The 26,851-nt window shown below is 48.8% G+C and overlaps 2 protein-coding genes across 2 annotated transcripts in view; one reads left to right on the top strand and one right to left on the bottom strand.

The window, feature by feature from the left end:
- C9H2orf92 (chromosome 9 C2orf92 homolog) overlaps window positions 1-8,512 on the bottom strand; it is a 49,535-nt gene extending 41,023 nt beyond the window's left edge. Inside the window, exons 1-3 of the mRNA XM_052193722.1 lie at window positions 8,428-8,512; window positions 4,609-4,668; window positions 876-962 (exon numbers count right to left, since the gene is read on the bottom strand). Coding sequence (XP_052049682.1) covers window positions 876-962; window positions 4,609-4,668; window positions 8,428-8,512 — 232 coding nt within the window. The remainder of the gene's footprint in view (window positions 1-875; window positions 963-4,608; window positions 4,669-8,427) is intronic.
- A 6,743-nt stretch (window positions 8,513-15,255) lies between these two features.
- Actr1b (actin related protein 1B) lies at window positions 15,256-26,745 on the top strand. Its single transcript, XM_052192982.1, has 11 exons — window positions 15,256-15,456; window positions 16,946-17,010; window positions 18,232-18,307; window positions 22,407-22,532; window positions 22,799-22,923; window positions 23,081-23,297; window positions 23,483-23,575; window positions 23,678-23,852; window positions 24,309-24,370; window positions 24,526-24,566; window positions 24,730-26,745. Exons 1-11 carry the CDS (start codon window positions 15,409-15,411, stop codon window positions 24,830-24,832), a joined length of 1,131 nt encoding a protein of 376 aa, XP_052048942.1. The 5' UTR covers window positions 15,256-15,408; the 3' UTR covers window positions 24,833-26,745.
- Window positions 26,746-26,851: the final 106 nt, after the last annotated feature.

Below are 26,851 nucleotides of genomic sequence, written 5' to 3'. Positions count from 1 at the left end.
GACTCAAGCAGGGCTGCTTTGAGCCAATAAAAATCACAATGACAAAGGCACAGTTCTCTGTTAATGAGGCATGAGGGAGTCTTTAGAATAGAACACAGCTAATCCTTAAGCACTTTGTTGAAAGCATGTTCTATTGTATCAACTAAGGGGGCAGAATAAAACCTGCACAAGCCAAAGAGACTATGCAACAAATGTATCCACACGTGTGCCTTTATTTGGCCTGCGAAATGTGTCGGTTAGGATGGTTAGATACAAACCTACTTTACCTGTAGTGTAATTTTCCAGCACAGCACATATTTCTGCTTTATTTTGCTAAGTAATGGCCCACTCTCAATATTTCTTAATAGAAACTCTTCTCTGCTATTTGCACGATTTAGGGATCACGTGCATGGAGTGTTTTATGTTGCTTTGGTTTGTGTGCAAGGCCAGATGTTTTCTCTCAGCCTAAGCACTTGAGTATGGGTGTGAATGGAGAAATCAGCTGTACACCCCTGGGCAGATAGTTTACAAAGCTGAGGCAGGAGGGGGTGATAAGGAAGTCCACGGGAAGACTGTGCACCCCAAGACTAGCAACCTGGGCTCTCCTGGGCAATAGACCATAAAGGTGAGTGAGGAAAAGGTCCTAACACCATGCCAAGCTTCTCATCTGAAGCTGTCTGACCCTGCACAACAGGGATTCCTCCCTCCCCAAATTTAACAGGCGCAGTCATACTTTAACCACAGGCTCCATAAACGATGAAGGTTACAGTGAGGGTTTGGCAGCACCCCGTCGATAGCTGGTTTCAAGGCTTTTCAAGTAAGTCACAGAACAGCAGAGCCACTACCACACAGCCTATAAACACACATGCACTTTGAACCCACTGACATATACTTGCTTTCATTCACGTCTCTGCCCGTGATCAGTCTGCTAGCTGTTCTTGCGCCATCTAGATTGCTGGGAAACACCTGAAGCGAGATCTCATCTAAAGAGAAGCACACAAGATCGTTAGTGCCGGATGTGAGTGGGGTCTATCTTGTTCGGTACCCACCTAGTGCATGCATGGATGCGTGAATGAATGAGAGGTCAAATCTGTGGCTGTAGGATGCTCTGCTGCTTTACGATGCCAGCATAACCACAGAATCATGATTGCACCGGATATCCCAGGCAGAGGACACCACTCACCAAGCACAGAGGGCAGGAACTCTGCCCACGTCTCAGTTTCTCAACCTGTGGGCCTCCACCCCTCTGTGGTCAAATGACCCTTTCATAGGGGTCACCTAAGACCATTAGAAAACACAGATAGTTACATTATGATTCATAACAGTAGCAAAATTACAGTTATGAAGTAGCAATGAAAATAATTTCATGTTGGGGGGGGGGGTCACCATAACGTCAGGAACTGTATTAAAGCAGTGTTAGGAAGGTCGAGGATTACTGGTCTAGTTCCTGTAGTCATTCTGGCATGCCTCTGAGTCTGTTCCCAAGCTGCCCCACACACAAGCAAATGTCTTTCTTAGGTTTCTAAGACTCACATCCTTTCTTTATTTGAGATGTTGTCTCTCCCAGTGTTAGGTCTAGGGCCTGTTTCCTTAAGATGCTAGTTACTCTAAGAGTCCAGAGCCAACAGCCTGAAGAAACAGGACACCCCTTTCCTATCTCCTTAAACCCCACCCTCCCCAGCTCTGCCCTGGGACAGAGTCGAGCTGTCTGTCACATGCTGTGTACGGTTTTCACAGTACCTAATGAATGGTTCTACCCAATATCCGCTCCCCATGCTCCTGATGCAGGCTAGAGCAGACTAAATGACTTGGGTGGAATGCCTACCGTGTGTACACACACACACACACACACACCCACACACACACACACACACACACACACACGTACGTGAAGTGATGCGAAAAGCAGATTCCTTTACGAGCAGGATTTCTCCAAAGACTCTCCTCTGGGCCTCACCTGACCCTGTTGTGATGACTATCTTTTTCTTATCTTAAGCTGTCCCTCTGGAGTAGTTTAAGTGAGCAATGCCTCCCATGGGCCTGTGCGTTTGAACATTTGGTCCTCAGTTAGTGGTGCTCTTTGGGGGAAATTATAGGACTGTTACAGCTTTGCTAGAGGAAGTATATCGCTGGAACAGATTTTGAGGGTATATAACCTCACCCCACTTTCTGTTCAATCGTGTGCGAGTGTGTGCATGTGTATGTGCGAGTGCGTTTGTGTGTGCATGTGTGCACATGTGTGTGCTTGTGTACATGTGTGCATACCAGTGTGCTTATGTGCATGTGTGTGCTTGTGTGCCTGTATGCACATTGAGTATGCTTGTGTGTACACGAGAATGCACGAGCGTGTGTGTGTGTGTGTGTGTGTGTGTGTGTCCCTCTTCCTGTATGTAAACATAAATGCTGTCAGCCAGTTTCCTAGTCCTTCTGCTATGCCCTCTCTACCATTATTAATTCTATTCCTCAGGAGCCATAAGCCCAAATGAACCCTTTTCTTCCCTCAGTAGTCCCCGTGTTTATCACAGCAACTACAAAGGAACTAACACACATTCTTACTAAATGCTGGAGATTTCAATGGTGATGCCTCTACTGCCAAGGCCCCACTGTGCTGGATTTACTGTGCTGTACTGTTCCTTTCTAACGCTCTCCTGAGTCCAGGCCCTGTCGTGGTCTAGCGGCCCTTTCTTCTAATGAACCCCATTCCTGAATGTGATTGCATGCTAACTGTCTTCATGAACCAACAGTCTAGGCCATTATCCTTCCCCTCATTTGGCGCTATGAAGCTCACTATGATTTGGGGCCATTAGATACAAAATCAAATCCCAGCTAGGACATGATCTTGGGCAAATAGCTTCACATCTTAGATCTTTGGTAGCCTCACCAGTAGGATGGGGAAGTTTTTAACTCACAAGACTTTTGTGAATCTGAATGTAACAGTGTCTGTAAGGCACTGAGCATAGGAAGAGTGTGAACACTGGGCCTGGGGCCAAACACCTCGCTGCCAATCTTAGAATAGCAATCACAGAGCAGTTTGAGAGTACGTCAACGCTCTGCTCTGTGGACCACGGGGGCCAGGATGGAAACGGAGTGTACCACACAAGAAACACAGGTGTCATTCACAGAGAATGTCATTCACAGAAAAACAGGCTTTCTGTCGCAGAGACTATGCTTTTTCATTCCAAGGTGCTGCCACCTCCTTCTGCATCTAGTCTGTGGTTGAAACCTCAAAGGTGTGAACATCTACACCCTCAAAGAAACTTCCTTTCCCACCCTCCTTGGTAGATAAATTGAGGCCACACAACACATAGAGGTCCTCAAAAGACAACTGGGACCCCAAAAAGAGTATTGCTTCTCTAGAGAGAAAATTTTATCAATTTTATATATTTTGGAGGGTGGTTGACACAGGGTCTCACTATATACCCTTAGTTGGTCTTTGTAGACCAGGCTAGCCTGGAACACACAATAGCTTCCCTCTGCTTCCTAAAAACTGGTTTTAAAGATGCATGCCACCATGTCCAGCTTGAATAAAAAATTAAAATTTTAACTGTAAAACGCTGAGCTTGCATTTCCCTGTCTGGAAAGCAGGATGCCTGGATGCAATGTCTAGAGCTGCAGGATCCATTGTGCATAGAGAGACAACCATCGGAGAAGGACCAGATGATCTCAAAGCAACTGGCTTTAACCTGAGCTGCTTTAACAGAAACCACGCATTGTATCGCATTAGCAGTGGAATATGTCTATAAAGAACAGCAAAGCCAGGGTTGGGCTGAGAGAAAAGAAAAGTCTGGTGTCCAAGCAGGCAGGACTCCAGCCCAAGGCTGAGCAGACCTCAAGAGGAAGAAGTGGAGCCTGCGAGGAAGGGCTACCCACAGAAAGCATGAAGAGCCTCCACCCTGCAGAAGGTGTGTCTCTGCCATCCAGCGCTTCCTCTGCAGACCGCTGTGAGTCAGAACTGTTCCCTCCGCCTCTGCTCCCCTGACTTGTAGAGGATCAGCAATTCTCAGCCTGGAGTCGCCCAGATTTACTGTCTGGGTCTGGTGATGCACACCTCTAATGTTAACAACCAGGAGGCAGAGAGAGCTGGGTCTCTGAGTGGGAGGTCAGCCAAAGCTGCATAGTGAGACCCTGTCTTGAAACAAAAACAACACACACATAAACCTTACAGAACCAGGGCTGCAGCTCAACGGTAGGATACTTGCTTAGCAAGCATGAGGCTCTGGATTTGACTCGTAGCGCTATAAAGATACCCCTCCGCTGAATCAAATACTAAGGATGTGGAGAAGTGTCTTCTAATGTTCCCCTGGCGGATCCCAGCTCGGCCTGGGGCCTCATGCTGTCCGCTAAGCTGAAATCATCCAGGCAGGAGTGACATGATGGCTAAGGTGGGTCATGGCGTCAGTGATCTTCCAGATGGTGGTAATGACCCCACCATATGCCCCCATTTTGAGAAGCAAAGATCTTACCAAGGTTTGGTTAATCACCCCATTTGCTTAATTTTGGGGTACTTGAATGCTTAGAGGAACTGATTCTTAGCCACAAGACAGAATACTCTCCTTCCCTCCTACCCAAACCACTAGGAAGAGGTGACTTCTTCAAATCCAGCCTCAGATTCCACAGGAGACTACTTACCAAATAGCTTAGCCATATCTTCCTCAAGATGGTTGGAACTTGAGGAGAAATTCTCCACACCTGCAAGAGAAACAAGAGTCTGTGATTACATCACTCACTGGTCAGGCAAGCATGACAGCGCACACCTGGGATCCCAGTATTTTCCAGGTAAATGGGGCCAGGACCAGGAATTCTTGGCCAACCTTGCCTCTATTGCAAGCTCAAGGCCAGCTTGGACTTCACAACCCTATGTCAAAAATGCATAAATAGCTTTCACCTCTGTGCACCAACTCTACACGCAGGATACAGTCTAAGATCCCAGTGGACAGCTGAGCCTGTATACAGTACCAAAGCCCACGTGTGTTTTCTCTCATATGTACTGTTTCTTCCATTTTAACTGCTACTTATGCTTGGTGGCAGTAACTTTTGCTGTCTGTGGTATAATACCAAACAGGCACTAGTTTTGTTTGCTATTGTGGGACTTTCGGGGGTCGACTGTGGTTTAATTATAAAGACACAGAGATGACTGTATACTATAAGCTCTTGGCCTATTACCTGGGTCAATCTCTTAGCTCATGTAACTTGAACTGATTTCTCTGAAGTTGCCTGTCTCCAGATGACTCTTCCTGCTGTCCTCCATGTTCAGTCCAAGTCTCCCTTCTGTCCTGCGTCTGTTCCCACCTGTCAATGTGTCCATCCTTCTGCCCTAGTTCCAGCCGCCAGCTTTTATTATACAAAAAGCCCCACTCCTTACTCATCCAGTTAGCTTTGAGGGCTGCCCTGACCATTGCAACTTGACTTTCTTTTTTGGGCAGGTGCGAGAGCTAACATTTATACCGCCCAGCAATTAACAACTGAGAACACAAAGACTCACTCTTTCATAGCCAGTAAATACATTTGTAGGTCATTCCAAAAGTTTCCTTCTTCAGTTGCATGAATAGAAAATTCACTCTGGGGCTGAGAAGTTAGGAGTAAAGCCCACGTTCAGGGTCTGAGTTCAGTCCATGCCAACTACATATTTTATCAACTGCAACCTTCAATTCTCTTCCCATAGTCAAGAACATTTGTCTGTTTCTTTTCTCTGGCCTGTTTAAATGGACTGCATCACTACCACAGCTTTGGGCCTTTATTAAGAGAGCAAGTAGGTTTAAAAGGTGGCTCAGGGGTGTTAGCAATTCCTCTAGGCTCCGCCCAACAGCTACCTAGCAACAGCTTGCTTCTCTGCCTGCCAGGTGCAAGCCAACCTGGCCTGTAAGAACTCAGCTACCCAGAGCGCTCTCTCTCCTCTCTCTCCTCTCTCTTTTTTCTTTCTCTCCCTCCCTCTCTCTCTGTTTCTGTCTCTGTCTGCTCTCTCTCTCTCTCTCTCTCTCTCTCTCTCTCTCTCTCTCACACACACACACACACACACACCCTCCCTCCCTCTCCCCTTCTCCCTCTCCCTCCCCCTCGACCTGTTCCAGCCAGCTTCTTCCTCTCTCTCTTTTTCTGTCCTTCTCTGTACCCGTTCTCTGCCTCTACCTCTTTTCCTTCTCACCAATAAACCTTCTTCATATTAGGTCTGTCACATGGCTTGGCTGGCTGTTCAGGGAGACACGTTGGCCGGGTGATAAGGTGTTCCCTCCTGCTCCATTGTCCTGGGTAAAGGAGAAACTTGCCTTCGAGCCTGATGACCTGAGTTTGACCCCTGGGGCCCACAGGAAAGAACTGACCTCCATTCATGTGTCCTCTGACCTCCATGCATGCACACAAATAATAATAATATGAATAATAATAATATGAATATAAATATGATAAACAGGAGAACAGTGCTTTTTATTGAACACCATAGCATTTGTGACATGTGCTATAAATGACTTTGTAACCAAGGGAAGGCAGCATAATACACAGTGTGGATATGCTGGACAAAGCAATGGCTCCCACTGTAGGTGGGGCAGAGCAAGAGGTCCCCCAATTTCATCAAGGCTCCAGAGAACAGTGTACAAGTTTAAAATGAATCTTCTATCCATGCAATAGTGAAGGAGGCAAATAAATTTAGTTCCTGTTTGGTATTATACCCCAGACAGTCTATGCACCCTGCACAGGGTGGGGGATACATATAGATGAACATTATATTTGAGACACAAAAATAATAACTAATACAGAAAGTTGGTACTGCTGTTGGATGCCCAGCAGCAATGGTAAGGGCCTTTTACTGAAGATACCACAGGTTCTGGTAGCAAGCCAGAGAAATCAAGCTGTGCTAGATTGGAAGTGCCCCTCGAAGTGTTAGAAGGTGCCATTCAGACTGCTGGGGAGAAATTGTCCTTGTCTTTATGTGTATGAATGTTTTGCCTGCATGTGTGTAAGCATGCTGTGTGTGTGTGTCAGATCCCCTGGAGTTCAAGTGATGGATTATTGTGAGCCACAATGTGGTTGCTGGAAATCAAACCTGGGTTCTTTGCAAAAGTAACAAATCCTCTTAATCAATGAGCCATCTCTCCAGGTCCTGCCATCAAGTCTAAGACACAGATCCTGCATGCTACACTACCAATTAGCCAGGCAAACTATACCCATCGGTACCACAGAAGCAAATCAGTTATAGGAGGCAACCAACCAGATTCTAATTGGATTTGAGGTCCACTGTAAGAGAGAATTCATGCCTGGTACCCTAAGCCTGGTCAAAACCCATGGTTGAGAGGTCATAGACTCTAGCACAGAAGCTACAGTCCTGCTCCATAGTCAGGACATACGTGTCAAGTAACCGTTTGTGCCTATAGACGGGCACTGACGGCTGCTTCAGTCAGTCACTTCCTCTTGCAGGAGCAGTGGTGACGAGAGACTCACAGTTGATCAGAGAAACAAGAGTGAGTGAGGTGGGAACCCGCAGACGCACATGGGGCGTCTAGCCGACCTTCCAAGCTGCAGGGAACGTTGCAGAAGGGAGACAAGAATGTAAGAGGCAAAGGAAGATGTGGAGTGTGTGGATTACTGACTTCCAAGTATGGTGCAGCCATTGCACGAGTGCACACACAACAGCCATGATTACCTGCACAAAACCTCCACTTTACACTAGCCGACACCCTGTCCACAGAGGGAGAATGAGCTCACAAGGTCTCCCTGACTCCCTGAGCATTTACCTGCAGTTAATGATTTGGGGAGGGGGTAGACATTCTTCAGCAGTGTAGCCACTAACAAGGCACTTCTATAGACAACTCCCCCAACCTGCTCTAAGGGACATAATGCAACTCACTGGGCTATTTTTAAAAGAGATGAAATTACAGGTGGGACTAACTGGGGTAAGGAAGGGCGTGAGTGAGGTGGGAACAAGAGGTAACAGGTGAATTTAAACAAATACACTACACACAGAAAAATGTCATAGCCTGTTGTGTATAATCAGTATATACTCTATGTAGCCTTGGCTGTCCTGAAGCTCACTATGTAGACCAGGCTGGCCTCAAACTCACAGAGATCTAACTACTTCGGCCTCCTGCCTGAGGGCTGGGATCAAAGGTGTGAGCCACCACCTCCTAGCTTCGTATATACTAATTTTAAAATATGTATGTGTGGATAAGATGGAGAGGTTTGCATATAGCTGTTCTTTCTATCGATCTTTCTTCTTGTGAGATATTCAAAAAATATTTTTTTAATAAAGGGTTGATGTTTCTAAATACAGAATAGTTTTGCGAAGCTCTAGAATTTGAGGGAGCGTCACAGGTAGGCAAGCTCAGGTAAAGGAAGTAGGACAGGAGGAGGGCTCACCATCCCAGCCTCGGCAGGAGGGGCCCACCAGCCAGCCTGGCTGAGGCTCCCTGGGACTCTTCCATCCCTCCAGTTGCCATGACAATATACTTGTGATGATACCTTCAGTCACAGGGATAGACAGGGACTCTGTGCCCCAATAGCTGCCCAGGAAGATAACAAAGGAGAAGAACACAGTGTCGCTCATTTTTGCCACAGCCAGCATGCCGTCAGGGAAGAGCCATTCTCCTGGATTTCTCGCAGATACGACAGCCCTGAGTTCCAGGATGCTGTGGAATCCGTGCTCTGTGAGGTCACACTGGGAAAGGGATGAGTCAGGGACCAAGAGGGACACTCGTGACCCTCAGTCTCTCTGTTCACCATCTCAGCTCTCTGAGGTCAATCCTGCAACCTAAAGATGGGAACGTATCAACAGGACCTAGGATTCACAGAACGAAACTCAACGTAAGCCAACTGGAGCTAGAACCACCAGGAATACCGTATTGGTCAACTTAGCACATTAACAGGAGGGGACGGACCTCGGTGGTCAACCTTGGTGCAGAGGTGGAGCTTCTGGAAGGGTCTGGTCACCAGCCTGTGAGGATGACATACTCTTTAGGAGGCAGGACTTAACTGGAAGATCAGCAGAGGTGGGCTGTTTCTGGGGATGCGGTCTGAATAAGAATGGCCTCCGTGCGCTCTCTATATATGAATGCTTTGTCATCAGGGACAGGCACTGCCTGAGAAGGACTGAGGAGGTGTGGCCTTGTTGGAGGAAGTATGTCACTGGGGGGTGTGGCCCAAGCCAGGCCCAGCCTCCCTCTGGCCTTCCTGCTGCCTACAGGTCCATATGTGGGACACCCAGCTACTTTTCCAGCACCGAGTCTACCTGTGTGCTGTCATGCTTCCCACCATGATGGTGGACTAAACCCCTGACACTCTAAGCAAGCCTCAGTTAAATGCTTGTTTTAATGAAGAGTTGCCATGGTCATGGGGTCTCTTCACAGCAATAGAACAGTAACCAAACAAGGGAATACTGGGACCCCGCCCCATCTTGCTTCTTGGCCAACGTAAGGAGAACAGCTTGCTCTGCCAAGCACCCCTACTCCACCATGATGCTTTTCCTCACTGGGTTCAGGTACTGAACCCTCTGAAACAAGGAATCAAAGTAAACCAAAGTAGACCAGGCTGGCCTTAAACTCAGAGACATGCCTGCCTCAGCCTCCCTGGTGTTGGAACTAAAGGCATGTGCCACACATGCCTAGCTGAGAATAATTTGTTGTTTTTTGTTTGTTTGTTTGTGTTTTTTGTTTTTTTGTGGTTTTTGGGTTTTTTTGGGGGTTTTTTTGTTGTTGTTGTTGTTGTTAGTTTTTTGTTTTTTTTTTTTTTTGTTTTTTTTTTTTTTTTGGTTTTTCGAGACAGGGTTTCTCTGTGTGGTCCTAGCTGTCCTGGAACTCACTCTGTAGACCAGGCTGGCCTTGAACTCAGAAATCCACCTGCCTCTGCCTCACAAGTGCTGGGATTACAGGCATGCGCCACCACCGCCCGGCTGAGAATAATTTTTAATAGGAGCAATGTTTACAATAGTAGAATAATCTTGGTCTATATGAGGCATAATTACAGAATACTAGTTTGAGTTTAAATTAGAAACTAGTGTTTAACAAGACCATCTCTACAAGCAATTAACAGCCACTGAGAGAGAGAGAGAGAAAGAGAGAGAGACTCAGTCTTCTCCTGGTCAAGCCCCTGATAGGCTATCCAGTCCCAAAAGGTCAGTCCTAAATACATATGAGCAATGCTAAATTATCTCACTAAATACTTATACACACACACATCAATTATGGTTAAAGAATAATAGGCTATGAACTTCAGGAGTGGGAGGGAAATGACAGTGTTTGAGGAAAGAGGGGGAAGGAGATTGATATAAATACAATACTCATATATGAAATTCTCAAGAAAATAAAATTAAAAAATTTTTAAAAAGAAAACTACTTTTAAAAATTCTATTTCTGGGGCTGGAGAGATTGCTCAGTGGGTAAGAGTGCCAACTGCTCTTCTGAAGGTCCTGAATTCAAATCCCAGCAACCACATGGTTGCTCACAACCATCTGTAAAGAGATCTGATGCCCTCTTCTGGTGTGTCTGAAGACAGCTAGAGTGTACTTACATATAATAAATAAATCTTTAAAATAATTCTATTTCCAATACATATGTATATATGAGTTTTTGAATATTCATATTTAAATGTAAATATAAAATGTAATGCAATACTTATTTTAAATATTATGAATGCTAAATTATTTTAATAAGCTATTCATATTAACAAAGCAATACATTCCACAAACATTTAGGAGTTTTTCCTCTAACACTTTCCCTTTTACCATATAAATTTTAAATGTGTATTTATCCATGAGAGTGATGCCAAGTGTATGTGGACACCCTCGGGAGACCAGAAGATGTGGGGTACGAGAAAACTGAACTTACAAGTTATAAGGGCCCCACCTGGGCACAGCAAGTGCTCCTCGCATCTGAGACATAGCTCCAACCTTCATGGGAAGTGTGTTTGGGGGTTTTTTCATTTGTTTTTTTAGAGTGTTTTTTTTTAAAGATTTTTAAAGATTTGTTTATTTATTATAAGTACACTGTAGCTGTCTTCAGACACCCCAGAAGAGGGCATCAGATCTCATTATAGATGGTTGTGAGCCACCATGTGGTTGCTGGGATTTGAACTCAGGACCTCTGGAAGAGCAGTCAGTGCTCTTAACCACTGAGCCATCTCTTCAGCCCCTAAGATTTATTTTATGTATATAAGCATACTGTCTACATGCACACCAAAAGAGAGCATCAGATCCCATTACAGATCCCATGTGGTCACTGGATTTGAACTCAGGACCTCTGGAAGAACAGTCAGTGCTCTTAAGCTGTCTTGCCATCTCTCCAGCCCTCTCCAGACAGGGTTTTTTGTTTACTGCTCCAGTTGGCAGTATGAACCTGGGAGAGCAGAGCCTAAACAGGAGAGGGACTGAAGTCTCACACAATAGCCAGTGTTCTTCAGAGCATCAGACAATTTATACTCTGCGGGTTAAGAGGCATGAGAGCCAGGCAGTAATCCCAGCACTCTGGGAGGCAGATGCAGGTGGATTTCTGAGTTCCAGGCCAGCCTGGTCTACAGAGTGAGCTCTAGGACAGCCAGGGCTACACAGAGAAACCCTGGCTTGGAGGTGGGGGGGGGGGAAGAGGCATGAGGGGCTGGAGAGATGGCTCAGAGGTTAAGAGCACTGACTGCTCTTCCAAAGGTCTTGAGTTCAAATCCCAGCAACCACATAGTGGCTCACAACCATCTGTAATGAGATCTGATGCCCTCTTTTGAGGTGTCTGAAAACAGCTACAGTGTACTTTAATAAATAAGTAAATCTAAAAATAAGAGGAGGAGGAGTCACAAGAGTAAATTATCCAATCACACAAAGAAGCCACATGTAGTGAACAAATCACACACGGCAAAAAATACCGTGTTTTTCCGTAGAGGCATAAAAACAAATAGCCAGTTGTAAAAAACAATCTGAAGTTAACTCACTTTGTCCTATACACCTGAGAGGGGCAAAAAGCATAGTCCAAGAGCAAGTGTGTGTGTTTGAAGAGACTGAGACTCTTGTCTCATCTTCCTGGAGTTTTCACACGCACTCAGAATCCCCTTGAAAGATTCCATCCTTGGACCATGTTCTGACAGGGTTTTTCAGTGTAGCCCAGGCTGTCCCAGATCTTACTCTGCAGACCAGCTGGCTTCAATTTCAGAGATCTGCCTGCTTCTGCCTCCCACGTGCTGGGATCAAAGATATGGCCTACCATGTCCAGCTGACTGATTCTTGGTGTAATATATCTTGTTTCATTGTTGAGTTCAGCATCAGGTTGTCTTACATTTTAAATAGTTTCAGTAATTATTTAGAAATAATTCAAATATATATTGGAGGGGTTTGGATGTTTTTGTTTTGCAGAAATTATTTTGTGTTTTGTTTTTTGAGAGAGGGTTTCTCTGTGTAGCTTTGGCTGTCTTCTGCACACCAGGCTAGCCTTGAACTTGCCTCCCAAGTGCTGGGATTAAAAGTATGTGCCACCACTGCCTGGCTTATATTGGAGAGTTTTAATTAAAATTATATGAATCTGGGGTATATATACGTAGAGTGTATATTTGTATGTGTGTTCATGTGTGGGGGCAAATTAGTGAACATCGTGGCTATGGGAGCCCAAAGTTGATGCTGGATGTTTTTGAAGATTTTCCGATTTACTTATACAGACAAGGCCTCTCTTCCTGAGCCCAGAGCCAGCCGAATCTGGCTAATCATGAGAGCCAGCTTGCCTTGGGGCTCCCCGCTCTGGCTCCTGACTATGTGCTGGGACTCCCACGTGCCTGTTGGCTTTTACACGGCCTTTAAGGATCAAAACGCTGCTCCTCAAGCTTCTGTGCCAAATACTTGACCCACTGAGCCATCTCCCCAGCTTGGATAAATTTTTTTTAAAAAAAAATCCCTATCCTACATTAGAAAAAGTGATTCCAGACAGACAGAACAAACACTTCTTGGTGGGAAAGACCTGGGGATGAATTAGGGTAGGACTGCAGCCCAGGCAGGGGCTGAGACTCATCTGGCTTAAGATTCTATACAATTCCCTGTTTTGTTTTGTTTTTATATTATATATTTGGTGGCTGGGTGTGAGCGCCCTCACATCATGTCACAGTGAGGATGTGGAGGTCAGAGGCCAACTTGCAGGAGTCATTTCCCACCCTCCACCATGTAGCACCCAAGGATTGAACTCTGTCAGACTTGGCAGCAAGCACCTCTACATACCAAACCATCTTGCTGGCCCAATTGTGTGGCCACTACACCTAGGTTAAAAAACAAAAACAAAAACAAAAACTTTTACACACGTTGCCTAGGCATATAGCGTAGGAGTCAGCAAACTTGTCCTATTGAGAGGTAGGTAGAAAATTCTTTAGTGTCTGTGAGCCACAAACTTCTCTCCAGTGTGTTTGTTCTCCTTCAGAGTCAATGCTATAGTCCATTAAAAATGCAAGCACCACTGGGAAGACTAGGCAATGAAATTGAAAGCCAGTGTTTTGAGGAAATGTTGTAACCTTTTAATACAATTCTCCCTGTTGTGGTGACGCCCCCCCCCCCAACCATAAGACTATTTTCATTGCTACTTCATAACTGTAATTTTGCTCCTGTTATGAATCAAAACGTGAATATTTATCTTCCAATGGTCTTAGGAGACCCCTAAGTGGTTGCAACACACAGATTGAGAACCACTGCTCTAGCCTGCCTGATCAGGGTCAAATATAAAATAAAAAAAAAAAAGGGAAGGCATCTCAGGTGTCCAGTGAGAAGGGAAACATCTCTACAGACATTGAAACAAAACCTAGGTACATTATGAACAACTTTTTTGCCCATGGAAGTTACCCAAAGCTGACATTCCACGACAAAGTAACAAAACAATGTAACTCAAGAAGATACAGTGAGCCCACAAGTGTGGCTCCTTGGCAGAGAACTTGCCCAGGTGCAGGCTCCATGTTCAGTACCCAAAAGGAGGAAGAGGAAGACAAAGAGGAAGCTGCCACCTTCACCAGAACCAGTCTGCATCTCTTTTAAAGAAACTTAATTTGTATATTATAATCTTCCCACAAAGAAAACTCAAGATCTAGGTAACTTCATGAGTGAACTCTTATCAACAGTTAAGAGGTATGACCGACCTCTCAAAATGATTTTCTCCAGTGTTGGGTCCACCAACACAAAACTGACACTACAGGTCTATGTGTTATTGGCTGATGGAAACAATAGAATAGAATTTCTATTATTGAAACAGAATAGAAGGTAGACAGAAAATATCAACTGTTGACAAAGGCACCAAAGCAATTCGATGAAAATTATATATATACACACACATACATACATACATATATATGTATGTATAATCACAATATAAATTTATATATATGTAAATTTAGAATTATAATTTTTTGAGACAGGATCCCACCATGTAGCCTCTGCCAACCTCTGGAACTCAGAAACTGGCCTGCCTCTGCCTCCCTATTATTAGGAATAAGGACATGTGCCAGAACCACACCCGGTTTCTCCCTGCCAATTCCCCACTTTTTTTTTTACATTATTTTATGAGTATGTGTGTGGTTGTACATATTCCATGGTGTACTTGTAGCAATCAGACAACTTGTGGAAGCCAGTTCTCTTCTTCTACCATGTGGGTCTCTGGGATCAAAGCCCAGGTAGGCAGCCTTAGTTATAAATGCCCCAATGCTTACCTGATACATGTACAAGAACTAATTCAAATTAAACATAGGCCTAAATGTAAATGTATACTTCTAAAATAAAAAACAGGAAAAAAACTTGATGTAAATTCCTCCTTTTCCTCTGGCTTAATGAATAGCATTTAAGAAAAAAAGAAATAAAATACAAGAGGAACTATTCACCTAGGCTTTGAATTTTATTAAATCCAAAACTGTTGCTTGATATGGTAGCGCATGCCTGTAATTCCAGCCTTTGTGAAGCTGGAGGATCACAAGTTCAGCCTGGATTTCACAGAGACCCTACCTCTAAAATCCAAAAAGATGAATAAATCTAACTAAACTGACTCTCTGCTGAAGTGAGTTGGTTTCCCAAGAGAAGGAGTGCTCATAGATGTCTCATCAAAAGATGAGCTTCCAATAAATGAATTCAAAAGACATGTCAATTTCAATAGACTCACCACTTCCTTTTTAATTCCTGCCCCCTTTAAGAACCCTGCCATGACGTCATCCCACGGACGCTGCGCAGCCTACCTTGGCAACGCCCGACTGTCCTTCCGGGAAGCTTCAATTGGTTAGCGGGCTCCAAGAGGCCCCGCCTACTTCCCCCAGCAACCCGCCCCGGCGCCGGCCGTCAATCAGGTCAGTTAGCACCTGTGATTGGCCACGGGGCCGCGTTCGCGAAGGCAGCGCACTGGGGGAGGGGAGCGGCGCGGTGTCTGGAGTCTCCTCGGTCCAGGTCTCCCCGCGAGCCTCGTAGCCCGCCGGTCCTCCTGCAGCCCGCCTGCTGGGCAGGGCCGGCTCGGCCGGGCCATGGAGTCCTACGACATCATCGCTAACCAGCCCGTGGTCATCGACAATGTGAGGCCGGGCAGCGGGGGGAGGAACGTGATCCGTCGCGGGGTTGCAGGCGGCTGTGTGCGGTGGCCCACGCTGGTGGGGCCAGGGTGGGCCTCGGGAGCACCTCCCTCGGAGTCCAGGATGTGCAGGACAGCTGGACACGGCCAGGCGGTCCTTGGTACTCTAGGCCGGTGAACGTGTCTGTCTGGGATGGAAGCACTGGGCAAGTTAAGACCCCCTCCTGGCCCACTGCTTGGTGGTCAACTCTGGTCGCCTGATGGAGGTCGGCTGACATTTGGCCTCTTGCACACTGCCGGCTTTATCTCTTGGAGGGCCTAGTGATCCTTACACTTCCCAAGGGGCTGCACCCAGAGGCAAACACTGCACGTTAATTTCCACCAGCCACCACCTGGTGGCCTCTCTGCCCTCGAGCTAAATGATCCTTTCCGAGAGTGCAGGGCCACTCTCCCCAGGACAGAACAGTTTGGGGCAGTTTTTGCAAGCGTGAAAGAAGAGAGATCCTGCTTCCTGGGGCTTTGTCTTCCAGCCTGGGTTCTGCTTGCCCTCAGAGGCCTTGACGTGGCCGGGGTTTTTCCTGTGGCTGTGCCCAGAGCCGATGCCTCTGGTGTGTAGGCCTTGGAGATTTTTGACAGTGACACACTTCTCTTTCTGGGAACTGACTCCTTCCCACGTGAGCCCCTGATGGAATCTTTGCAGCTGCCTTTTTTTGGAGCACCCATGTGGGCTCCCTTAAATCATAACTTGTGTGTGTATCAGGGAGGCTCGTTCTGGACTTGTACCTGCAGCCTGTCACAAGCCACATCAGGCTACCTACCTGTTTGGTGGCCAACAAGCTTAGGAGCTCAGAGGCTCTGGTCTTGTAACTTGGACGTGTTTATTTCTGCCCTGGTAGAGACGGCTAGGCGAAGAGTGTGCGTAGGTGACTCATTGACTGAGTTCATGTGGAAAGCCTAGGTCCAGCTTCCAACTGGGACAGAGATTGCCTCTCCACCCAAGAAAGACACTTGGAGACCACCAAGTGGTACCCTCTATGGACCCAGTATGTGGTCTCTGCTGGTGAAGACAAGGATTCTTGAATAGAGTAAGGCAGAGGCGTAGCATCTAACTATCTTTAGACTGTCGCTGTATTCCACTCCCTACAGGTCCTAGTCATAGCATTCACAGATGAGGTGTGGTTTCTCCTCACTGATGCCCATCTGGGGCCTGTCACTGCTGATAACCCCCCACCCACCAGATGCCTCTATCAGCAATTCTAATCTCCCCTAGAGTTCCCACATGCCCCTACCAAAAAAAAAATCCCCAGGACAGGAAATGCAGCCTCACACCTAGTTTGGATCGGCTAGTGCTTGCAAGTGATCTCCTTCTCTAGGTCAGGTCTCTGGCTTCCTCCTTGCTCAGCCCTGTTGGAACTGCCAGCTCTCTTCACTTGGGGACACTGACTGCATCTGGAGTCATTGGCAGGAGCTAAACAAATTGCTTTTCGTTGCAGGGTTCAGGGGTGATCAAGGCTGGTTTTGCAGGAGACCAGATTCCTAAGTACTGTTTCCCAAACTAGTAAGTGTCATGGGGGCAGCAGCTCCCCTTACCCCTTCCTTGCTTTTGGGAAGAACATGGCCCCTGTGGTGTTACAGCTCCCTTCTTGGAAGGCAAATCCCTCCTCTACCTGGAAGAGGAAACACCAGATTGGTGGAGGTGATCCTGAGAGAGCAGCTGCTGGGTTTTCTCTTCAGAGCCTCTTGCCTTTGTTTCTGGCTGAGCCTGATAGGAGCAGCAGCCAGCATTACCCTGGGGATGGGGTGTGGTGAAGGCGGGAGCCAGAATGAGAGGGACCTCTCTCCAGGGAAAGAGCTAAACTCCCACAGAGGTGGGTTACACAGCCACCCCTTCCTCCCTGGAAAGTTTTCTGATTATTGTGGAGTTTGGGTAAACCCCTAGCCTCCAGAAAGCTAAGCATACATTCTAAGCTATACCTCTCCAACCCCCAGAAATGTTTTCATCAGGGTTCAGTTAGGTATAGCATGTAGGAACTGCTTCTGTTCAGCCCCTCCACACACCCCAGGTAGTGCCAATGCTAACAGGAAGGGTGGTCCTGTCCCAAAGAGCATGGAGTGCCTGGGCCCTACCTGCCCACTGGGAAGCTTCCCCATGAAGCACCTCTCAGAGCGTGAAGGATCTGTCGGTGGCCTGCAGATAAGAGCTGGAAACCTGGAGTGGCTTTAAGAGCTACAGGCATGTCTGGGGCCAGCCTGGGCTCACAGAGGGCGTCAGCTTTCTATCCCAGACTCTGGGTGGGTGTCAGGGAAGGCTGTTGGCAGTCTGTGGGGAATGTGGGTCACAATTTAGAATGGTAACTCATTACATACATGCTTGCCAAGAACAGAATCTCTATTCTGGAAGCCCTGGCAGTGCGGGGGAAGAGTGGCCACTGTGGGAGGGATACACCAGGAAGCCACCACAGAGTGACAGGGCAGTCTTCCATCCATTGGCAGACAAGAGGGTGGGTGGGCTCAGTCAGTGTGGCTGCAGAAGTGTGGCCTGACTCGGCCATGACAGGATCCTGTCATTCACACAGCCTTCCCTGGGGAGAGGCTTCTTCCTTCAGACCCCAAACTGCTTGTACTTCTAAGACCCAGGTCCTCCCCATAGGTCTAGGCTCTGACCTTTGCCCTGAGCCACTTCCCAGTGCTTAGCTTGGCCACCCTGTAGAGCTCTGTGGTTGGACTACAGTTTCAGCCGCATACCTGCCTAACTCACTGACCTTCTGTGACCTTGCAGTGTCGGACGGCCAAAGCACATGCGGGTTATGGCTGGAGCCCTGGAGGGGGACCTGTTCATTGGACCGAAAGCAGAGGTAACTGCCCCTAAATCACAGGAGAACTGGTTGATCAGAGCAACCGGCTCAGGATTTCTTTGCCTTTTGGGGCCTCTCACTTTCAGTTCTCTGTGTGTGTGATGGGGGAGGGAAGGACCCCTTCTGATTGATGACAATGAATTGACATTCATGAGGAACTCCTGGTTCAGCCTCATGTCTGCTTTCAGAAACTGGGAACTATAAGAGAAAGAATTAAGATCACAGCACTTGGGATGGGTGGAGGCAGGAGGATCAGAAGTTCAAAGTCATCTCCAGCCACCCCAAAAGCCAGTTAAGAATTAGAATCACCTAGGTTTGATGGGCCTGATACCTACCCTGAGGAAGGCGGGGACTAGTTCTTATTCTGGCTAGGATGGCCTACCTGTGGACTGCACACCAGTTGGACTCCGAGGCAGTCGGGCAGGGTGTGGGGAAGAGCAGGCCGAGCACAGACAGTACCAGGCAGGCACCTGGGGAGTAAGGACCCTGGGAAGGCGAGGCCTGAATAGAACAGCACAGGAGAAGCCATGGGGGCTGGAAGCCAACCACTGTGGTACAAGAAGCTCTGGGGTCCCCTAGACACCCGAGGGCAGGGCAGAGCTGGGCCACGAGGTCAGAGCTCCAGCCATACTGTGGAGGGACAGTGCAGACAGACCGCTGGCTGCCATGCTGCAGCTAGATGCCAGTGTATAAGGAGACGCTGGGAGAGCCCAGGCAGTGTGTGAGGAATGTGTGGGGAAAGAGGAGGGACTGTGGGACGGGCGTGTTTCAAGAATTCTTTTCCCTGGGTACATGTAGACAGTGGTTCTTTCTACGGCCCCAGTGAGAAACCAGACTGGGATTTCACCAGAGTTCACCCTAAGGAACCAGAGACTTTGACAGAGTGTGAGTGAGAGACTAGTGTAGGATCCAGGGAAGCCCACGGCAGCCTTAACTCTCCGGTAGCCTTCCCCAGCCTGTGTACACTACTGCAGGTAGGATAAAACTGCCCGTCAGTGGCTGGGAGGTCCAGCGACCCAACCCACACCCTTTCCTCAGGGAACCTCAGCAGGGCTGCTCAGAAGGATCCCGGCAAGCAGGTCCAGCTGACCTGATGAAAATGGCTCCTCTCTTGCTTGAAGTATTGCCTTCTGTAACACTGTAGTCCTCTCAGCTCTTAGAGGCTTTGCACAAGTATATGGGGAACCAAGCCCTCATATCATTTTGACCATCTCTCCATGTCTACAGTCTTGCTGGTATCCTTCTGAGAAACAAGAAAAGGGAGAAAGGGGAAACATAAAAGATGTACAGTGGAAACTAACAGCAGTAAGAACCCAAGTGTGTAAACACCAGTAATTGGAAGGCACCTTAGCCAGGCGCATCATGTTCGTTTACTAATCACAAACGTTTTCTGGTTAGGGCCTATGACTTTCCCATCCAGGGAGCATTTCTGTCTGAGCTCACAGTAGCAGATGAAGATGCTCTGTGGACCCAGCCTTAAGTCTAATCAGAAGGTTGGTTGTATCTATAACACTTGGTGCCAGTGTGTCACCAACGGGCACTTCTGTGGTGTAGATGCAAGGGCTGCCACCAGGTAGGGCTTTGGGCCGTGGTTCTCTAAGCAGCTTCCAGAGCCACCCTCCAGGGCTGTGAGGCTAACCAGTGGCAGGAACACTTCACCTTAGTCTCAGCTGGATTTTTCCAGGTCCTGCAACTGAAGCATGCAATGACTTCAGCCAGTAAGGCCTTACCATCTAGTTTAGGTGCACAACCAGCAGCGTGACAGTACCCTTTATTGTTAGCTGGCTTGTGGGACCTCCGTGGTCAAGCCGCCCCTGGCACTGGGATTCTCAGTTAACAGCCTCAGAGCCTCCAGACATCGACTTCTCAGAGGGTATCCTGCAGTCACTCCTTAGCTGTTACATCCATTCTCTATAGAATTCAGTTATCTTTAGGGTTTCTGTGAGGAAGCACCATGACAGAGAAGCATGCTGGGAAGGAAAGGGTTATTCAGCTCACACTTCCACACTGCTGTTCATCATCAGAGAAGTCAGGGCAGGAACCTGGAGGCAGGAGCTGATGCAGAGGCCACAGAGTGCTGCGTACTGACTTGCTTCCCATGGCTTGCTCTGCCTGCTTTCTTACAGAACCCAGGACCACCAGCCCCCATCAATCACTAATTAAGAAATGTCTTACAGTTAGCTGAGCTCATGCTGGCATTTTCTCAGTTGAGGCCCCCTCCTTTCAGATAACTCTAGTTTGTGTCAAGAAGACATAAGACTAGCCAGCACAGTGGCTATCATCTGTGCTTCACCCAACCACAACGCCCCTGAGAATCCCATAGCTGTACTAGGCTCCCAAGCCTGCTGTGAACCAATGTCCTTCCCATCCATGCCCCTTCCAGATGCACTGGTCACTCATTCAGGTGGGCTTCCAAACCTGCAAAGCACACAGGCTAGCCTTATGTCATCTGTATAATTAAACCCTTTACCAGGGATGCTCTGGGCAACAAAGCAAGCGCCTAGGTCTCCATCCCATTACAAAGTGTTGTGAAGTGAAGGTAACCTTAAAGTGCTTCGACAGTCCATTCCAGGAACTTTCAGTTCTCAGAAATCCAAGCAGAGGAGATACGAACATAAAACCTCAGCAAGGTCCAGCACAGCGTCAAGAGGTTCCACCTGTTTGTACCAGTCACCTGGCTTCCTCGTCCTGGGGCACTTTCATGGGTCCTTGATGCATTTTTCCTTTGTTGATGAACTCAGTGTGGCTCAGGCAGTCCAAGCTGACCAGACCTAAGACCAGGGGAAGAGATATGTTATGCCTGTCCACATCACACTCAGGGCTGTACCTTCTTGAGATTGGTAACATCTTTGGTTGGCATTACAGTATCACTACTGCCAGGTGGTGCCTTTCCATTTGCCACACTAGGCTACTAAAAGGACTTGAGAGCATGCTCAGGGGAGGAAGGTTGCCCAACTCTGGTCAAACTTAGTTCTTCTCACCTGCACTGTTGTAGCCCATTTCCGTCACCTGAGATCCATTGCTGTTGATAGTCTTGTGGGTCAGCAGGAACCAAGAAACGCCTACTTCCAGCACCTACCCAAGCCCAAATAGTTTTGGGTTTTTTTAGGGGTTGGGGGCTGGTGTTGAAACAGGGTGTTCCTCTGTAACCCCGACTGTCCTGGAACTGGCTTTGTAGACCAGGCTGGCTCCAGACACACAGAGATTGACCCGGCTCTGCCTTCTGGGTGGTGGGATCAAAGGTGCATGCCAGCCGGATGGTGGTGGTGCACGCCTGTAATCCCAGCACTTGGGAGGCAGAGGCAGGCCGATTTCTGAGTTCGAGGCCAGCCTGGTCTACAGAGTGAGTTCCAGGACAGCCAGCGCTACACAGAGAAACCCTGTCTCAAAAAAAACCAAATCCAAAAAAAAACAGAACAAAAAAAAGTTTCTAGGGAGAGTCCAATCTTCATTGTCAGCTTCAAACAACAACCAGGGATGGAAGGGAGTCACTTTCTTCAGAGTGACCCCCCCCCCCCATTCCTCTGAGCTCTGGCGTTTATGCCCTCTCCAGAGTTCCCAAAATTTAACTATCTACAGTTGGCAAAGTAACGCCCCTGCTAGTGCACGAGGCAAACCATAATCACCTGCTGTGAAGCAGCCTCTCATCCCACACCTGGGATTAAAACAAAAACATTCATATAACTGGGTTTTTAAGAAACCCAAACTCTAACTTCTGCAAACAGTGAGGTTATTGGGCTTATTTGACTCAGTGTGTGGATGAGGGGCTACTTATAGTATAGGGAAGCCTGAAGCACCTGGGAGTTCACACCCATTGTGAGTGATGGAGCTCCCCTTCAGTTAGCCTTCACCTGCTTGTGACAGTGTCTTGCCAGCAGGCACAGCTGATCTGATGAGAATGGCTGCTGTTTGGCTCAAAGGACTGTATTCAGTAATAAGGCATGTCGTCATTTTCTCTGGTCCTGAGAGAGCTGAGCCAGGTGAACTCTGGGAGGCTCTGTACACAACAGGGAGATAGGCAGCAGGCAGAGGCGGGAGGTAGCTTCGTGGTATGCAACATGTGAGGGTTGGGTGCTATGTCTGGCCTTCTGTCCTCCAGGAGCACCGGGGGCTGCTGACCATCCGATACCCCATGGAACACGGTGTCGTACGGGATTGGAACGACATGGAGCGCATCTGGCAGTACGTCTACTCCAAGGACCAACTGCAGACCTTCTCCGAAGAGGTGTGGTATCCACCCTTCCCTCCACACTCCCAGCTTTCTGACTGTTTATCAATGGAACTTCCTGTTCTGTGGTGTGTGTGTGTGTGTGTGTGTGTGTGTGTACACCCAGTGACAGCCTGGCGAAATGTTCCAAGGCCAGGGGTTTAGAGCTGACTCAGACGGAGTCCTCAGGAGGGACAGGTGACTGTTGAGTGGTGCTCTTAGCCCAGGAAAGCTCCTCGAGGGCCTAGCCTCTTTTTTGTGTGTGACCCCCTTATCTCTCACAGCATCCTGTTCTTCTAACGGAGGCCCCGCTGAACCCCAGTAAGAACCGGGAGAAGGCGGCAGAGGTGTTCTTTGAAACCTTCAATGTTCCTGCACTGTTTATCTCCATGCAGGCCGTGCTCAGCCTGTGAGTGCCCTAAGCCCTGATGTCCCAGGAGGCAGAGCCTCCTGGTCCCCTCCATGCCTTCTACACTAGTAAAAATAATATCCCAGGGTCCCTTGCGGGGTTGAGGAGATCCTCTCACCTCAGTGGCTGAAGTAAAAGAATACTGACCTGGTGGCAGGTACGCAACAGGACGCACCACAGGAGTGGTTTTAGACTCGGGGGACGGGGTCACTCACGCTGTCCCCATCTATGAGGGCTTTGCCATGCCACACTCCATCATGCGGGTAGACATTGCGGGCCGGGACGTCTCTCGATATCTGAGGCTGCTGCTGCGCAAAGAAGGGGCTGACTTCCACACCTCAGCTGAGTTTGAGGTTGTCCGGACCATCAAAGAGGTGATAAAGATCATGGGGATGTGGGCATGACTGGGGGAGGGATAAAGAGCATGTGGGCGTGGCCGGAGCTGGGGGAGGGATAAAAAAGCGTGGGGGCGTGGCTGGGGAGGCCAAGCTTGGAAAGCAAGCTCTGTCTACAAGTGTCCCCACTCCAGCCTGCTTAAGAGTCTGCCCTGTCCATACAGCGAGCTTGCTATCTGTCCATCAACCCACAAAAGGACGAGGCTCTAGAGACGGAGAAGGTGCAGTACACCCTTCCAGACGGCAGCACGCTTGATGTAAGTAGCCGGGCCTGGCTCTAGGATAGCTAATGCTATCCATCGCGCCAGGAAAGAACTGGCTTCTCTGGAGAACCTGTGCCTCAGCCGTCTTCTCCACAGGTGGGGCCTGCGCGCTTCCGAGCCCCTGAACTGCTGTTCCAGCCAGACCTGGTGGGGGATGAGAGTGAGGGGCTCCACGAAGTGCTGGCCTTCGCCATCCACAAGTCCGACATGGACCTCCGCCGGACGCTCTTCTCCAACATCGTGCTGTCAGGGGGCTCGACACTGTTTAAAGGTACTGTTGGGGGATGGGGGCAGAGCACTCTAGAGCCAGCTATGTACCTCTCTGTCACCTGTTTGGTTCTTCTCAGTGAGCTGAGTTTTCTGATGGGAGATACTTTTAGTGTGTTGCATGCCAGGCATGAGGGCTTACACCTGCCATTTTGCTACTCGGGAGGCTAAGGTAGGAAGATCATGAGTTGAGTGCCAGGCCTGGATTACAGTAATCAGGCACTAAAGTGAAGTAAGTTTTCCTTAGCCAGGACTTTGCAGTGGGCAGTGAAGATACCAGGTCAGGTGGAACTGTGTGGCGTTAGATTACACCTCTGAGCAAGCTCTGCCCACCCACAGCTAGGGTGCTATATCACGGCCCCTCAATCATGGGAAGTGGGACAGCAACAGCTAGGGTGTAAAGGCCACAGTGGCAAGGAGGTGGGCCATGGTCCAGGTGTGGCCATCCTTGTATCCACAGGCTTTGGAGACAGGCTACTAAGTGAAGTAAAGAAGCTAGCCCCGAAGGATGTCAAAATCAAGGTAAGACTGAACCCCTGGAGCAGAGGGTGCTGGGTAGGAATGGGACCCTGCTGAGCCCGTTTCCCATTCTGCACTGTGTCTGACCCCTCATGGCCTCGCTGCCTTGGGTTTGAGGGTAGCAGCTGTGTGTTTAACTAGTCCTTTGCTCTTTCTAGATCTCTGCTCCTCAGGAACGGCTATACTCCACATGGATCGGGTGAGACTGGGCTCAAGGAGAAGGAAGGGCTTGGGGGAGAGACTGGCCAGGGAAAACAGAAGGGCTTCCTCCGCAAGTGAAAGACTGTGAGACCCGAGGACCCTGGGATGGCCGCTCACCCAGCCCACAGGAACTAACGAATGTTGTCTCTCCACCCTCACAGCGGCTCCATCCTTGCCTCGCTGGACACCTTCAAGAAGATGTGGGTATCCAAAAAGGAATATGAAGAAGATGGCTCCCGTGCGATTCATCGCAAAACCTTCTAATGCCTAAGGAGGGTGGACATACTGGGAGAGGGAGGAAGGGGAGCCAGAGCCCTTGACCCTTTGTGGTCTGGGTTCGTGTTCTAAGATTCGGGTCCCCTGCATGCCCTGACCCTGGAGCAGGTGGTACAGCCGTGGTCACCTGTTGCCCTCCCCTCCCCCGTGCTCAACAGACACACACGCACACGCACAGACACACACACAGATACAGAATAATGTTTAGCTGCAGGGGTGGCAGTCCCCGGCTGGAGCATAGGAACTGAGGAACCCAGCAGTGAGTTGGTGTGAGTGGCCCTCTCAGAAGAGCCACTTTGGCCTGTGGTTCCTTGCTCTAAGTCCGGACCCACGTGCTCCCTTTGCTCTGACGGGCTCCCAGTGGGGCTAACCTCCCTGGGTCTCTGGAGTAGGCTGATGGGAGGGGTGGCCAGGAGCTCCCTCCAGGGTGGTGGGGCCCTGTGGGGTTTCACACTGCCTCCTCTTTCTGGCCTGACAAGGCAAACGCCCTACATAGGACTGACTAGGGAACAGTCCTCCATTCCAACACTGAGGGAATGTAGCCACGAGGCAGAGCATCAGAGCCATGGGCAGCCGCCCTCGTGGCTTGCCCACTCTCCTTCAAAGCACTACACTGATTTGCTACTCCCTCCTCTTTCCCTCGGTGCCCTGGACAGGAAGGGGTTAATGGTCTTTATTTTCTGAGGGAAAGCCATTTAATCAGGACTGAGACCCAAAGAGGTAGGCATGTTCTCACCTCCCTCAAGGTCTTCACCATGACCAGGGCCTCCCCTCCCTCTCCAGATCTCAACAGTAATTTAACACAGCTGCCTGAGAAATACTTGTTTTTATAAATCATTATAGTAATAATTATGGACAAGGCCGGGTGTGTGGCTCTGATTCGTGTGGCTCTGTGCTCACCCATCCCTGGGGGTGTTGAGAGAAAGGACACCGGCAGGCAGAGCTCGGGTGTTTGAGGCAACAGGACAGGTGAGAGCGGCCTCATACCCTCCTGCTGTGGCCTACTAGAGCCGTGGCGTGAGGTGCAGGCCTGCCGGGGTGCAGGTGCAGGCTTACAGCTTAAAGCAGGATGAGAAGGAAGGGCGGCCTAGGAGTGCACCCGGCTCCACAGGAAGATGCAGAACACCTCAGCAGGTAGAAGTTTGCTTGTTAGTATGTCGGTGCCTACTGCACAGCTCGTGTTTGAGGCTGGTGGAAAACGAGATACAAAGCGATCATCTCAGAGGAGAAAGATGCCGGCCATTTTGGAACAGTGTGGGGCTGACAAGGTCAGGGCTGCACCAACAGGTGGGGCATGCTGGCTTGTAAGTGCTTGGCCAGTCGGTTAGGGAGCGGCCTCTGTCAGGCTGGGGAGGGAAAGTTGGCAGGCAAGGAAGGGTAAGTTGGTCTGTGGCACAGTGACATAAACCAAAGATGCCAGATGGGCTAGCGTGTGGAGGGTCTGAAGAAAGGATGTTAACTGCCAGGTGACAAGTTTTCAGTATGGAAGAGTAGTGATCACAGCCAAGTGTTGAAAGCTATAGATAGGCCAAAGTACTGATCAGGAATGTGTGCAGCAGATTCTGTGCTGCCGTGTGGTCATAGCATGGCATCGAAGTTTACACAGAAGCCTGTGCTAAGGGGCCCTGCAAACCAGCTCTCGTGCAGGGGGCTGCTGGCTCCCAGCCACCGTATTTGGAACCTTCCTGCCAGGCTCCTCGTCATGCCCACATTTGTCAGTCTTCCGAATCTGACCTACAGACTCTGCTACCCATCCTTTCCTAGCAGGGCCCCAGCCTAGCCCATGACCGCGCTCCATCCTGCCCACCCGCCCAGTGTGTTTGCTCAATCTAATGTGCGGATAACCACCTCAAACCTGTAATGAGTTATAAGCCATACAATAAAATATTTATGAGACCTTATGAGTATATATAGCCCTGGGGGGGGGGGCGGGGAGAAACACCAGTTATCTGTTGTAGAATTCCAGTTCCTGGGAAGAGACCAGCAGGTGTGATGCTGGCCAAATCA

Source organism: Apodemus sylvaticus, chromosome 9, assembly GCF_947179515.1.
Source record: "Apodemus sylvaticus chromosome 9, mApoSyl1.1, whole genome shotgun sequence".
Lineage (NCBI taxonomy): Eukaryota > Metazoa > Chordata > Mammalia > Rodentia > Muridae > Apodemus > Apodemus sylvaticus.
Note: the sequence above shows the minus strand (reverse complement) of the source record. Positions and strands in the feature narration are given on the sequence as shown.

Coding starts and splice junctions, on each gene's coding strand:
- Actr1b (XM_052192982.1), top strand. CDS start 15,409: ATGGAGTCCTACGACATCATCGCTAACCAGCCCGTGGTCATCGACAAT. Junction 15,457..16,945: donor AGCCCGTGGTCATCGACAAT/GTGAGGCCGGGC, acceptor TTTTCGTTGCAG/GGTTCAGGGGTGATCAAGGC. Junction 23,298..23,482: donor TTGTCCGGACCATCAAAGAG/GTGATAAAGATC, acceptor CTGTCCATACAG/CGAGCTTGCTATCTGTCCAT.